At 39.2% G+C, this 15,886-nt stretch overlaps 1 protein-coding gene across 2 annotated transcripts in view; it reads left to right on the top strand.

The window, feature by feature from the left end:
- The window catches only part of LOC131038541 (glyoxylate/succinic semialdehyde reductase 2, chloroplastic), a 136,060-nt gene that overhangs the window by 90,283 nt on the left and 29,891 nt on the right, over positions 1-15,886 (top strand). For both annotated transcript variants that reach the window (XM_057971005.2, XM_057971004.2), the window contains exons 6-7: positions 851-935; positions 1,094-1,154. In XM_057971005.2, the coding sequence (XP_057826988.1) occupies positions 851-935; positions 1,094-1,154 (146 nt within the window). The remainder of the gene's footprint in view (positions 1-850; positions 936-1,093; positions 1,155-15,886) is intronic.

Here is a 15,886-nt window from a genome sequence, read left to right as displayed (position 1 = left end):
GTTATATTATGTTTATGTTGTCGTCGGTAATAATGAGTTACGGCGGTCAGTTAGTTAGCCGACGGGTAGGTAGTTGGAGTCGCGACGGTTGTGTCGTACCCCTTCAGGTATTATATATTGTGTACCTTTTCTTCGAAGTAGGATCATGTTAGTCGTGTCAAATGTAATGTTATAAGCACTTATTGTACATGGACTGTGGAATTAATACAGAGGCTGGTTATTTAATATATTTCCATTATGTTCTGTGCATTTACTTTCTGCATTTAACCGTTTACCCGAGAGGGCAAACACTCGTAGGGCCCTTCTATTTATCTTTTTTCAATCTTTATATAAATCTTTTCTAATATAAAATAGACAAAACAGTTGTGGGCCAATGGAAGGTCTACTTGGGAGCTACGTCCATTGTAAACTCTGCTAAAAACTGTCATAACCTATGTCAATCAGAAACTTTGAAGTCCACCTAGAGAATTTTTAAAAGGTCATCAAATGAAGATATGGTAAATGTAGTATTAGAGTTGTATTCAAGATTCCTGAACTGTATTCAAGCTATTAAATCTGAATTTTGACATACCTTTAATTTTGATGGACAAAACTCTTAATGACGTAAATGAAGATGATAGTTATAAAATTAAATGGCATCAACGCATAATTTAATTGAAGGATCATAATGCTTACAAACTACTCAATAACAAAAGCAATGGATTATAAAGTTAAGAGATTTAAGTTAGATATTCAAAACTTTATGACTTATGTTGACTTAAATAATTGTATTATCCAATGAAAATAACATTTGATGTGATCTTGCAAACATATATGGTCCCTTCTAATACCAGTTTTTGATGAAAATTAGGTATGTTGATGTCTCCACAGTTGATGGAGTCACTTCTAAAGCTATAAGTGTAGCCGTCAAAGCTACTGGTGCTCAATTTCTTGAGGTAACCCATATTTGCCCTTAATTTTTATAATATTACTGTAGTACTCTACTAGGATTCTTTTCAATTCTTGGACACAAATGAGAGAGGATAGCTGTGAATTTCAATTTCAGTAGTCTCTTGAATGTATTATTGAAGCATGTTAATTGCATATGGACTAGGCTCCAGTTTCAGGTTCAAAAAAGCCTGCAGAAGAAGGAAACTTGATCTTTCTCACGGCAGGTAACTCCTTGTTCTTGATTGGAGCTTTTTTCTTTTATCAAACAAAAGACATATGTTAGTATGCCATTTATACTTTTTTAATTGTAGTTCACAAACAATAGTATTACTCTATGTAATGTCCCCTGTTTTAGGCTCTCTTGTAGTGCAATTGCCATTGACTTTATGGGTTTGTGTCAGCTTGTTCAAAGGGGTAATTTGAAATTACCAGTGAGCTCCAACAATTTGAAGGAGTTATATGACGCTTTTAGATATTATTTTTGGCTTCCAGTTTGGGCTCCACGATTTTTAGAGGGAGTGTTTATTTTTAGTTAGTCACCCAATCGGGTCCGTTTATCATCTTTCATCACTGGGATCACTCCTGCGTAGTCAGTTTTCAATTCCGATGCATTTTGACCATTGCCACTATTTGAGTGCAATTTAGAGCTATATTTAGTTAATTTCACTAAGGTTGCCATTTTATTAAATTATTTTATTGGGCACCTCAGTATTATAGCTCATTGGAAAGAGAACGAAAATATTGAAATGATGAGATGCTAAAAAGTGACTTTCCATATCAAAAATGTTTTAAAAGTAAAATAAATCATGCTTTAAAGTTACGTCTTATTAAATTAATAAAGTGATTTTAAAAGGGAGTTTTTGGAAAGCTCCCTAAAAGGCTTATAAAAAGGGGTTTAAGAGTTCATTTGATAGGTTGAAGTTTATTATCTCTTTGTCTGAAAACCCTTGTGGTTTTGGAGATTGGACTTGGTTCATCTCAGCTTTCTTGAGGATAAAAACCCTCTTGGAGAAGATTGGCTTCGGTGGTGAAATGTTTACTTTGGCTAATATTTGTTGGAGATATTGTTCAAGTATTTCACAATGCATTCAAAGATTGAGGTTTTCTAAATTGTGAAGTCTCTTTCAAAGACAAATTTGCAGGAGATTGGAAATATTACAGATATTTTTGTGAGGTGCATAGGGGCATCATATTTGGTTTTGCTAGACGTCCCCTTGAGAGTTTGAAGCAAATTAATATTGGAGTTCCCTGGCATGAGATCTAGAATGCTTGGAGGGTTTCTTGTTAGCTGGCTGTAAATGACTGTGTTCCCTAAGCGTGGGAATTCAGCAGATTGTTTGAAGTTTGTATCATATGAAATTTGTTGGAAGGGTGGGTGTTTCTCATGGGTGAACTTAATTGCTAGGCAGTTCATTCATTTGCTGTTGTCGATGATTATTTGGGTAGTTGACTTGAGTCTATACTTGTGGCATGGAAAATAGGAGGATTGCTTGGTGCTGATCATATGAACTTTGTGACAACAGGAACTAAGGGCAAGGAACATGGAGTGAGGTAAGCTTTGGCAAGGAGAATTGATGCTAAATATTAGTAATTCCTAAGCACTAGAGAATAGCATTTTTAGATTATTGCATGCATAAAGCAGTTGTGTATGTTGGACTGCTGCAACTCAGATTTCATTGTTGTTGTTCGTACATTGGAGATTGGGTATGTTGTCAAGTACTTAATTTGTGGGATACCCTATCCTTGATCTGATGTTCATTTCTGATCTTTATTGCAGCATGTAATGGACTTCATATGGTTGTATTTCAGTCTTAAGCAAAATCATTCATATCAAATTAAGATCAGCAATATATATCTTGTCTATGTAATTGAGCTTGAGGAAATAAATATTATCTGCAATTATACTTCTTGTCAATGCATTAGATAAATGCTATCCATTATGAATGCTGAATGAAACCAATGCAAAATTGGAAACACATAAACCTGCACAGTTGCATGCAAACTATTTGACAAAATTACTCAGTGAAAGAAGTGCAAAAATTTGGTGCTAGAAAAGGGGTAGCCGTTAGACACAATGCACCACTGAGAGGGGGGTGAATCAGTGGTTCTCAAACTTTTCCCTTTAACTCTCCTATGTGAGTATACCAGTTCTCAGACCTAACTCAATGCAGACTTACTAATTAGTGAGGAGACTAATCACAAATGCATTCACACAAGAGGGACATCACCTAACACCAGCATATACGAGGAAAACCCAAGATGGGAAAAACCTCGGTGAGAAATGCTGCTGGAGACTACTGCTCCAATCTAGCCTCACAATCAATCTCTGATTACAATGTTTAGTGCACCAACCCAAGGAGCTACAACCCCTGCATTGAGCTCCAACTTAGTGAATACAAAACATATTCATTTACAAGTTAATAGCCTTGTTACAAATGGATTTTGTAACACTTCTTCAAATCTCTCTGCTGGATCTCTTGTCCAGTTCATTACCGGTTCTCTCTTCTGGTCGTCTCTTCTCTCTGCTGCTCTATTGCTCTTCACCAGTACTACTCTTTGCCGGTTCTATGCTTGTCTGCTCTATAGTCTTCTGCACTTCTTTTCTGCCGGTATGGACACTACCGGTTTTCTCTTCTACTGCCGGTTGAGCCCTTCAACCTAGTTCTCCCTCACACTGAGTCTCTTCTCTATCTCCTTGATGAGCACTTGACTGATTTATCTTTACATGCAACAACACTTCCTTATCCAACGACAATACTCTCTCCTTCAGCGACACTACTCAATGATTTTGGCTTCTATATTTATAACCTAGTCTTCTCGCCAAAACCCAATTCAAATTCAGGCGGTTAGGGTTTCCTCCTCAACCTCGAGGAAAATCAAATCCAATCAGATCTCATTCGATCTGATCGCCAAGATAGCTGTCTGCTCATCACCGCCATTAACATGCCTTCCAATACACATTTTCTAAACTTAGCAAACACGGCCCTGTATATCGACCTGCATCTGTCAAAACGCCATAAATGTCTCAACTGTTTCCTTCTCAAGGTCCTCCAACAATCTGATTTGCTTGCTTCAATTCAGGTGCCAACAACTCCCTGATCTTTCTCTGTCGTTCACTCTTCCTCGAGCTGCACTCTTCAGATCCGATCCACAAATCGCGGGCTCCTTATTAAATGCATACCTGTAGAAATACCTATCCCCACACGACACTTCACCAACCTCTGCGAGCTTGCCACTTCATCTCCACATGGCATTCATGTCGGCATCCAACTCTGCTAGGTCATCTGTGTCGGTATGAATGGGATCACCGACCAACTCCATTACTGGGTTCATCTACCGGCTAACCCTGTCGGTTAAACCCTCAAACCGGTCTGTCATCGACCTTGCACGCTGCTTCTCTTCTAGTGGAACACTCAACCGGTCAGCACTCTTGCTAACCTACCTTATGCACATCTTATTAGATGGGAAGTCTTCTGCATCTGCACCTTGTCCATATTACCGATGGACTTACATACTGGTAAACACTCTTGATGATACTATGTCATCAACCTTCAACAGACTCCATCTTCAATCTGACCATTTTCCTCTGTTTGGATCTGCTCAGCCTTGCCTTCTTCTTGATCAGCTCGGACCATATCACAATCGGTTTGTCAAAGTGACAAACTCATTACACTTCATCAGTTCCGGCAACTCAACATGCCTTCTCTGTCGGTCCAGTGCATATCTTTGATCTCATGCACTTGAGGCATTCCTTTGATTCATCGGTAGATCCGGTGTGAGCCTTCAAACACATGCCTTTACCTCTTCTTCCTTATCTCACAGAACTATGATGCACGTGATGCACGCTATGCATAATAGGAGATATGCTCCACTGACCGGTGGTAGTGATTCCTTGTCATTTGCATCCTGCAATGCACTCATGTGGCTTCCTTGTTTGTGCAACATATCTTCAAACAGGCACATGTGATCCGGTGTGGGCACATTCATTGTCAGTCATCTCTTCACATGATGACTGCATCTCTATCCGGTGGGAGTCCTGCTGTTCAGCAACCACACAACATACCGGTGACCTGTACATCCTTCTCCTCCTGTGTTGATGTGATTTAGGTAACATTTTGCCTCTTCATCACAATCAACATCCAAGCATCCTGCTCATTGTCAACACATCACTTACCATTTGACATACTCTCCTTACCGGTGATAGACTGTACCGGTAACCTGACCATTTCATCCACACAAGTCAAACACTCACTTGTGTACCGGTGACTCCAGTGAACTTTCTTCTTCTTTACATTACCGGTGTTTTGCAACACAAGGTGATATCAAAGATATCTCAACCTGTACTCATTTATGTCAGTGTTACAAATACATCTCTTATACCGATATTCATCCTATACCGGTTGACATGAATGACAACACAATGCCAACAATATCCCCCTTTGGCATTGATGTCAACACATGTAGTATCCGGCATACTACATAGTCTTTCTCCTTCTTTGTGTGATCCACATCTTCCCCTTTGTATAATCCATGGATTCTCACACATGTAGTATGCGGTATACTATAGAATCTTTCTCCCCATTTGACAACAATGGCAAAGGGTACTGTCGGGATGTCACTCCTCCTTGTATCTACTGGGCAGTGACATAAATCTTTCTACCCCTTTTTCTTTACCGGATGCATGTTTTCTTATGATACCAATTGTTATATCAATTGTTATATCTTCTCAAGGAACATCACTTGAGATGAAGGACTTAACCATCAACTGACACCAATTGAGTATGCAAATTTGATACCATTTGTTAAAGCACTCAATTGTAGAAGGATGTGTCAGTGAATACTATTTACCTGCTGGTCAAACTGCATCACCTCCCGTTTGATCCCAAATTTCTTTAGAATCAAATGTGATTGTACCATGAATACAACCAACCGTCTGACAAGTAGATACCCTTAGCCATGAAATTCTCCTGGGTATTCCTACAACAATTTCCATTATCTGCAGTTTAGGCAGTCAGTACCCTCGCAAGTTCAAGCATGCAAACTCTGCTTCATAAGCACTTGAACCCCCCCCGAGTCATACATCTTAGGTTCTCATCTTCGGTCAGGTCCAATACTAGGGCTCCATTCAACATCATATACTGGTTGAGCTGTGCATATGTGATCGTTTGATGTTTTTTCAGCTCCATCATGTCCTCCACAACTTATGACATGATCCTGGATCTTCACAATGCCATACAATGTCATCATCAAGTCATAAATCAAACCGATTAGCCCAAAAGCATGCATGCTTGCATGATCAACAACTGGGCCATCGTATGTCATTCAGGTTTTTATCAACACCACCTGATACATAGACTTCACATTCCATGCTATCGGGGCTAATGCAATGATCTCCAATCTCATTGTCTTACATAACCTGCAAGTACCTGTTAGCATTCATGCCGGTAACATCCTGCACATACCGGTTTCCTGTTCCGGTCCATTATCACTGCCGGAGTACCTTCTTGTAAATCCTGAAATTTTGTGTCATTTTGCATCTGACTCCAATTGTTAATCTCCATCTATTGACACATGCAGTGGTGAACCATCTTTCATCTGTAGGTGTGTAGTCAAGGCAGCCTCTACACACACTTATCATTTCATTTTCTTCCTTCATACCGATAGCAACATGTTCTTCCATGAGTCGTCTTCCACTGAGGGGGTGAATGATGTGGTCAATGTACTACTCCCCCTAATATCGTGCATCTCCTTTAGACCTTAGGAGATATCACCTGTGCATTGAATGCACAGTGCCGGTTCATAGCTGCGTCCTCTTGCTTCTTCTTCCACACCTGCTTGGTCTCATTCTTCTTCCCCTTTTCAGTCTTGGGAGCAGGTCTTACCATCTTCTGTTGATGGGTCCTTTCATTTCCGGATTCTGCTGCACAGCCGGAAGTAGTGCTATAGTAGAACACAACATCCATCCCAACTTCATGACTGGGGAATCTCTTAACAATTAACATACGAGTTTGACCATCTTCTTCTAGTCATGTTGCTATGTCTGGCAACCAAAACCGGTGGATCTCTGGATCCTGCAGGGACATTTCTTCTTTGGTTCCATGCAGGTTTCTGACTTTCATATGCTCTGTATCCACTTTTCTGCAGAGCATAGTTGCTGTACCGGCCTCCATATGACTGCAAGTTCCTCTTCCTGCATTCAAACCCTCTATGGCCAACTCTAATGCAATTATAGCGAATAATATTTGCATGACCGGGAGAGGGGACATGCATCTATCTACTCCTGGATACATTTTGCTCATATGCATGAAATCTATGAGATCTTAGATTATTCTTTCTAGATCCCTTTCTACTATCTTCTGCCCTATGGCAATGACCATTACATGCAAAGAAATAACCGGAGAAGGATGGCATATGACTTGCAAATTTATTCTGCCATGCATGGGGATATCTTACCGATTTAGCATCTCCATTTCTGCTTCTTCGGGGATGGATCCTAGGTTGTCCATTCTGTGCAGCTCTTCCATCTGATCTTTTCTTCTCCCACACTTTCTTTGTCCTATGGGCGGTAGCACTTCCTTGTCTTCTACCGATATGAGGTCTTCTTTGTTGTCTTCTCATTTTCCTGCTTCCGGTGAAGCTGTCTTCTCCCATCTTCTCTTTACCTTTGGGATTTGCATTGTTCCTCCTTCTTGCAGGACCGGTCTTCATTCTTGTTTGCAAGTCTTCACCAGTTGTGGTTAGATCAACCTTCTTCTGGGGAGTATTCCGGACAGTGAAGGTCTGTCCCTTGTTCTCTCCATTTGAGGAGACAAACAGAATGTCATTGTGGGGGACATTCTTGCTGGTGGAGCATTCATCGGCACCACTTCCTAATCCTTCTGTGTCCTTGGCATGCTTTTGCTTCTTCAACATCTTGTCCAAGGCATCACTGCTGCTGTCAAACCGGATCCTTACCTTGAGCTCATCCTAACATTTCTCAAGGTCATTTTAGAGAACCTCCATTTCTCCAAGTAGCTTCTGATATTCTTTATCTTTTACTTCTAGCACAGAGGCTAGATCACTGCACTGACACTCCTTGGTGTCTCCTTCTTGGGACTTCAACTCTGAGATGCATTTCTCAGACTCTTCAAGGCATTTTGTCAACCGGTTCTGCTCTACAATAGCAGCATTCTTGAATAGCTTGTATTCATTCCTTACTCTTCTGAGTTCTTCAAGTGCATTTACAAGCTCTCCTTCAAGATCAACTTCTGCTTCATCTTCTTCTTCACCTTCACTATCACTGCCAAACACATCTCGCCGGTAGGAGTGATCTGCATCATTCTCAGATGTGTGCCTCTCATCTTCTGATTCTTGAGCCATGAAGAGGTGAGTTCCTTCTTCATCAATGCTGCAGTTGCTAGTAGATCTGCCTTTATCATCTGCAGATACATGAGATGAATTTCTCATCATATCATCACAAGCCGGTCTGCAGTAGTGGGCTCATTTCCATAGAGCTTCTTCAATCTCTCCCATAAGCTTTTTGCCAATCTACATCTATCCACTTGTGAGGAGACATCAATAGGTAGCCCACTGAGTATAGCCTTCATAGTTGCTTCATTGCACTGGTTTCTTCTTTCAACATCTGAATCGGTGGGAGAACTGACTTTACTAGGGCATCCATTTACAACAGACATCCACACATCAAACCCTAAAGAGGAAAGGTAGACTTCCATTCTATAAATCCAAATGGAATAATTTGAACCATCAAAAACAGGAGTAGGAATTGACACTAAACAAACCATTTTGTCAAGCCAGAATCTAACCAAGCTGGAGAAAGCTCGTCTGACTGGGAACCTAGGCTCTGATACCAATTGTTAGACACAATGCACCACTGAGAGGGGGGTGAATCAGTGGTTCTCAAACTTTTCCCTTTAACTCTCCTATGTGAGTATACCAATTCTCAGACCTAACTCAATGCAGGCTTACTGGTTAGTGAGGAGACTAATCACAAATGCATTCACACAAGAGGGACATCACATAACACCAGTATATACGAGGAAAATGCAAGATGGGAAAAACCTCGGTGAGAAATGTTGCTGGAGACTACTGCTCCAATCCAACCTCACAATCAATCTCTGATTACAATGTTTAGGGCACCAACCCAAGAAGCACCAACCCCTGATTTTAGGGCACCAACCCAAGGAGCTACAACCCCTGCACTGAGCTCCAACTCAGTAAATACAAAACATATTCATTTACAATTGAATAGCCTTGTTACAAATGGATTTTGTAACACTTCTTCAAATCTCTCTGCTGGATCTCTTGTCCAGTTCACTGCCGGTTGTCTCTTCTGTCTGCTGGATCTCTTGTCCAGTTCACTGCCGATTCTCTCTTCTAGTCGTCTCTTCTCTCTGCTGCTGCTCTTCACCGGTACTACTCTCTGTCGGTTCTATGCTTGTCTTCTCTGCAGTCTTTTGCACTTCTTCTCTGTCGGTATGGACACTACCGGTTTTCTCTTCTGCTGCCGGTTGAACCCTTCAACCTGGTTCTCCCTCACACTCAGTCTCTTCTCTATCTCCTTGATGAGCACTTGACTGATTCATCTTTACATGCAGCAACACTTCCTTATCCAATGTCAATACTCTCTCCTTCAGCAACACTACTCAATGATTTTGGCTTCCATATTTATAACCTAGTCTTCCCACCAAAACCCAATTCAAATTCAAGCGGTTAGGGTTTCCTCATCAACCTCGAGGCAAACCAAATCCAATCAGATCTCATTCGATCTGATCGCCAAGACAGCTGTCTGCTCATCACCGCCATTAACGTGCCTTCCAATACACATTTTCTAAACTTAGCAAACACAGCCCTGTATATCGACCTACATCTGTCAAAACGCCATAAATGTCTCAGCTATTTCCTTCTCAAGGTCCTCCAGCAATCTAATTTGCTTACTTCGATTCAGGTGCCAACAACTCCCTGATCTTTCTCTGTCGTTCACTCTTCCTCAAGCCGCACTCTTCAAATTTGATTCACATGGGCTCCTCATCAAATGCATACCTGTAGAAACACCTATCCCCACACAACACTTCACCGACCTCTGCGAGCTTGCCACTTCATCTCCATGTGGCATTCATGTCGGCATCCACCTCTGCTAGGTCATCTGTGTCGGTATGAATGGGATCACCGTCCAACTCCATTACCAGGTTCATCTACCTACTTACTAACCTTGCCGGTTAAACCCTCAAACCGGTCTGTCATCAACCTTGCACTCTGCATCTCTTCTGGTGGAACACTCAACTGGTCAGCACTCTTGCTAACCTACCTTATGCACATCTTCATCAGATGGGAAGTCTTCTGCATCTGCACCTTGTCCATATTGCCGGTGGACTTACATACCGGTAAACACTCTTGATGATACTATGTCATCAACCTTCAACGGACTCCATCTTCAATCCGACCATTTTCCTCGTCTGGATCTGCTCAGCCTTGCCTTCTTCCTGATCAGTTCAGACCATATCACAACCGGTTTGTCAAAGTGACAAACTTATCACATTTCATCAGTTCCGGCAACTCAACATGCCTTTTGTGTCAGTCCAGTGCATACCCTTGATCTCATGCACTTGAGGCATTCCTTTGATTCACCAGTAGATCTGGTGTAAGCCTTCAAACACTTGCCTTTACCTCTTCTTCCTTATCTCATAGAACTATGATGCACACTATGCATAATAGGAGATAAGCTCCACTTACCGGTGGTAGTGATTCCTTGTCATCTGCATCCTGCAATACACTCATGTGGCTTCCCTGTTTGTGCAGCTTATCTTTAAATAGGCACATGTGATCCGGTGTGGGCACATTCATTGTCAGTCATCTCTTCACATGGTGACTGCATCTCTATCTAGTGGGAGTCCTGTTGTTCTGCAACCACAGAGCATACCGGTGACCTGTACATCCTTCTCCTGTGTTGATGTGATTTAGGTAACATTCTACCTCTTCATCACAATCAACATCCAAGCATCCTGCTCATTGTCAACACATCACTTACCAGTTGACATACTCTCCTTACCGGTGATAGACTGTACCGGTAACCTGTCCATTTCATCCACACAAGTCAAACACTCACTTGTGTACCGGTGACTCTAGTGAACATTCTTCTGAATGACATTCTTCTTCTTTACATTACCGGTGTTCTGCAACACAAGGTGATATCAAAGGTATCTCTGTTAGTTGAAAATTTTGTACACTTGGGGAAATATACAAAATTGTGGCTTCAACCACAGTGTGTGAGTAAAACTCTCCTAATTAAGGGAAGGCTCCCCCTATCTATATCTAATCTGAAACTAAACAGGATGAAACAACAGTCTTTCTTCTTTCTTCAAGAAAGCCAATATCTTTTTCTCTTCACAGAAATGAGACTTTTTTGTAGATTTTTGGAACATAAAGGGAAGCAAAGTTTCCATGAAGGCACAAAGACCGCCGTCACTTCCCTTGGACGAGAAATTAGAAAGAAAGCTCAAAGTCTTCAACTATCTATTCTCCTATCAACCTTTTTAGATGATTTTCTGCTAACTAAGCACAATATGTAGCAGCTCAAAGTCTAACTACATGATGCACTTCAACTCACATGCACAAGTCTTAAAAATAGAAGCAGCACAAAGTCTACAAGCTATCTTCTCACTTTAGATTTTCACACTAGTTTCAGATATGATAAGCAGCTCAAAGTCTGCAAGACCAAAACTGAAAACCAAATATATAACTCTAAATACAATTAGCAGCTCAAAGTCTGCAAGATTGAATTTAAATCCCTCTTTCACAATAGAACAAAACTCTCAATCAACTCCAGAAAATGTCGTCACATAACAACTTGAATTGGCACAAAGTTTCAACACAACTTGCCTCTTTTATTGAAAACAATCTGATTTATATCTAAGCTCAAAGTCTTAGAGTGCACATACAAACCGGCAAAATTTTGTTGCATTGCCAAATGATATAAATTACAATAGACCCTATCAAGTATTTATAGGAGAGGAGTCATGAGAAAAAGGTGGGAGGATCCCAACTAACTTGAGAAATTCTCTCAACCACCAAGACTTATTCAACAACTAACTATGACTTATTTCAACTACAGTCCTAATTGAACTATTTTGCGAGCATTAGAGACATTACTCTTCAGCTGGATTCAGGTTTTGGCCTTTGCACAGGTTTTTTGACTCAGATTGGCATACTTACTATTTATAGTAAGTCACTATTCAGGGTTTCTATTTTTAGACAGGCATCCAATCACATGGAGAACAGGGAGAGTCGACTCCTGGCTCAGACGGTTTAGCAATCAGACAAGTACATCAAGAGATATTAAATTTTAAGTGACTTAAGTAATTTATTTAATATTTTAATATTATTATAAAGTTCTAAAGTAACTTTATAATAATAAAGTCACTTTAATATAATAAAATGCGTTAAGTGAATAATTTAATGTGGGAATAAATCTTTTATCCCACATTAGCCAGGAAGGTGTTTGAGCTCTCTTAAGGAAAGAATAAAAGGAAAGGCAAGAGTTCATTCTCGGCATCCAGTTGATGAATAGTATTTTGATTGATTTTTATTGTGGAGCCTAGGGCTTTCGCAATTTTCTTCTTTGATCATAGGAAACGAAAACTTCCTATTGATAGCAATTTTGAAGGTGTGAAATAACATTTGAATTATTGCAGTTGTGGGAAAAAATACTTCAGTTCTTTCATTTGTGCAAATTGGTGAAGTTTTCTACAAGGGTTTGAAGTTTATTGTTGAAGAACATTTATAGTTGGTTGTGAATCATCCTTCTTTGGCACATGGAGTTATATCATTCTTGTTGGGAGAGATTATCAACAAGTTATTCAAGGGTTTAAGAGCAGATTGCAAGTTTTTTTTTATCCACTGCTACAGTGTCGTGAACAGTGCCATGAACAGTGCGCTACAGTGCCGTGAACAGTGCGCATGAACAGTGCCGTGAACAGTACGCTACAGTGCCGTGAACAGTGTGCATGAACAGTGCCGTGAACAGTGCGCTACAGTAGTTTGAGTTCTATAGAAGGGGATTTAGAAAGGTTGAACAGCTATATATATTTGACAAGGGATTTGCATATGAGGAGAATCAAACCAATATATCAAGGCAGCCATTGAAATACCAGGTTTTCTATCTATGGTCATTGTATTAGAAAATCATTACTTCATTGCATCATTTTCTATTATGATTATATCATGAAACATTTGGAGGTTGCATATGTTTAATGGAGATATAATTTGCATATTCCACATTCATGGTAACATTCAACATTGATCAGCCATTTAGCTTTCATGACAATTGTTTGCTTAAATGCCTAATGGCTGTAGGTGTACTTTGGGATGCATGACAAGTGTTTGTCTTAATGTCAACTAGCTGTACTAGTTAATTTCAGTCATTACATATGTGTGGAAAGGTCTAAAACAGCTAGTATATCATTTCTATAACAACTTTGCATTGTTAGAAGCTTTCCATAACTTCATTTGCAGCCTACAAACCCAAAGAAGACAAATAAAGAATTCACTACAGCGATTTCAAACATTGTATGCCAAATGTTTGACAATATTCCTTGGTGTTCATATAAGCAAAACAGAGTCAGATTAGCCAAGGGATATTACAGAGGATCCCAACTAACTTGAGAAATTCTCTCAACCACCAAGACTTATTCAACAACTAACTATGACTTATTTCAACTACAGTCCTAATTGAACTCAACTTGTAGTTGCTTTACATGTAATTACAAAAGTGCAAATAATGAGTTAACTTGCAATTACAAAGTTATTTTTTACATGTAACTTGTCAAAACAAAATTACAAATGCATAACTAAAACTATCCCATATGTCTAAAGGCACGACTCTAACTGCATCATCCTTTGTCTGTGATGATCTTCATGTCTCTTCAGGATGCTAGAACTTGAAGTATTCTGGATTGGTAAAGACATCTTGAACCGGAACGGGAACTTGCATCCTTATCTTCTTGCTTGGGGTAGTACTAGCTTTTCAAGAGGGAAAGGGCTGCCTTCCTCTTTTTATGTCATGACCATCTTTGTCTTGAAAGTATTCTATGCTCTCAACCATGAATTGTTATTGTATCTCTTCCTTGCATCATCCTCCAATCTTGAAATCTACTTGCAAAATAAGGCCCATGCATTAATCCATTGATTTGGTAGGTCGTGTGTGCAAACCAGACTAACAAGGGAAGGGATAAATTGATGCAAAAATGGGCTCACAAGTGAATTTCGGGTTTTGGAAGCTGCATTACATGTGTGAGAAAAACAAGAGCATTAACTTGCAATTGTGGGGAACAAACATGCAACTTCATATGCATAATGGGTAAACACAAGTTTGCACTTGTAATTGGACCTTTAAGACTCATTTCAAATGTTTTTTGAGTGCATTTTGGACCAATTTCGGGTTCTGGATGGCTGACTGCAAGTGAAGACTTTAAATGGGAAAAATGAATGAAGGTGTGAAATGAGTGGATGAAATGGTATGTATGGATGATGGAAATGAATATGAGTGAAAATGAAAAGATTTTGGGAAGGTCATCTTCAAAAAAATGGGAAGAACTTTCAACATGTAATCTAGTTCTTAAAACCCGATTTTGAAAGAATGGGTATTTTTCATCTTTGAAACTTGGAATTTCAACAAAAGATGGTTAAAATATTACAACCATAAGGAAATATCAATTATTTTCATCTTACTTGTAATCAGGATTTAAAATCCTGAATACAAGTAAAGAGGGAAAATGGGGAACAAACAATGCAATTCACAAATTGCTTTGCAAACTTGGAACAAAGGGGAAAAGATTTTAGGCAAGAACTAACAAAACAAATAACTATCATGAAGAGAAAGAATCTCTTATAGACAAAAGAAGAAGATTCAAACCCTAGCCACGTTTTTGAAAAAATGCCATATGTATTAAAATGCCCATTAAAAGCATGAAGAATCGGTCAAGTAAAGCACCCAACCTCCACGCCTAGGCAAGACAAGCCAAAACGATTTAGGAAAGACAAGATTCGTGGCACTTGAATGAGGCAAATTATGGCATTTTTCAAAAACGTTTTTGCTGTTAAAACACCATAAAACCAGCGATAATGTCTTCCAAATGGCATGAAGTGAGTTGGAAAATGCATGAAAATAGCAAGGAATCCAAAACGCCTTCCTCCTCCTAAGATTTCTCCACAAAAATCGGTGGAAATCTTCAACAAAATCCTCCAATATTGCTGGTCGGGTTTTTGAGGAAGAATGACAAGTTTAAAATTGCAAATAACACATGAAATCGGGTTTCTAAAACCCATTTGCAAGTTTAAAAATGTCACTTTTTTATGCATAAGGCAAAATCGGGTTTAAACCTTTTTACATGTTTAAAATGTTCACTTTTCCCCTCATAAGGCAAAATCGGGTTTTTGAGAGCAAACAACAAGTTTAAAATACTTGTAATAGGGAAATAAAACTCCCATTACAAGTTTTAAACAACTCAACAAAAGACTAGTAAAGGGAAAATATAATTCCTTTTACAAGTCACAAAAACAACTTAAAAATAAAACATGTAATAGGGAAATAAAATCACTATTACAACTTAAAGTGACTTTATAAAACTTGTAATGGAGGAGAAAAACCCCTACCATAATTTAAAATCACTTAAGTGGAACTTTTTAAAAGAATTACAAGTTTTATTATAACTTGATAATTTAAAGTTCACTTGTAATATGCCCAAAAATTTCCTACAATGACTTAAAAGTCAAAAAGCAACAAGGGGGAAATAAAAAGTAAGTTACAAGTTCTATTTTTCATAAAGTGCACTTGTAATTAACTAAAAATTTCCCTACAAAGACTAAAACAAAGGAAAACATTAAAACTTGCAACTTGAGGAAAATTTCTCACCTACAGTCAGGGAGAAAAAACCCGAAATTGAAGGAAAGACATAGCAAACGG

This window comes from Cryptomeria japonica, chromosome 10 (assembly GCF_030272615.1).
Source record: "Cryptomeria japonica chromosome 10, Sugi_1.0, whole genome shotgun sequence".
NCBI classification, from domain to species: Eukaryota; Viridiplantae; Streptophyta; class Pinopsida; order Cupressales; family Cupressaceae; genus Cryptomeria; species Cryptomeria japonica.
The sequence above is the reverse complement of the archived record's forward strand: the minus strand, read 5'-3'. Positions and strand labels throughout refer to the sequence as shown.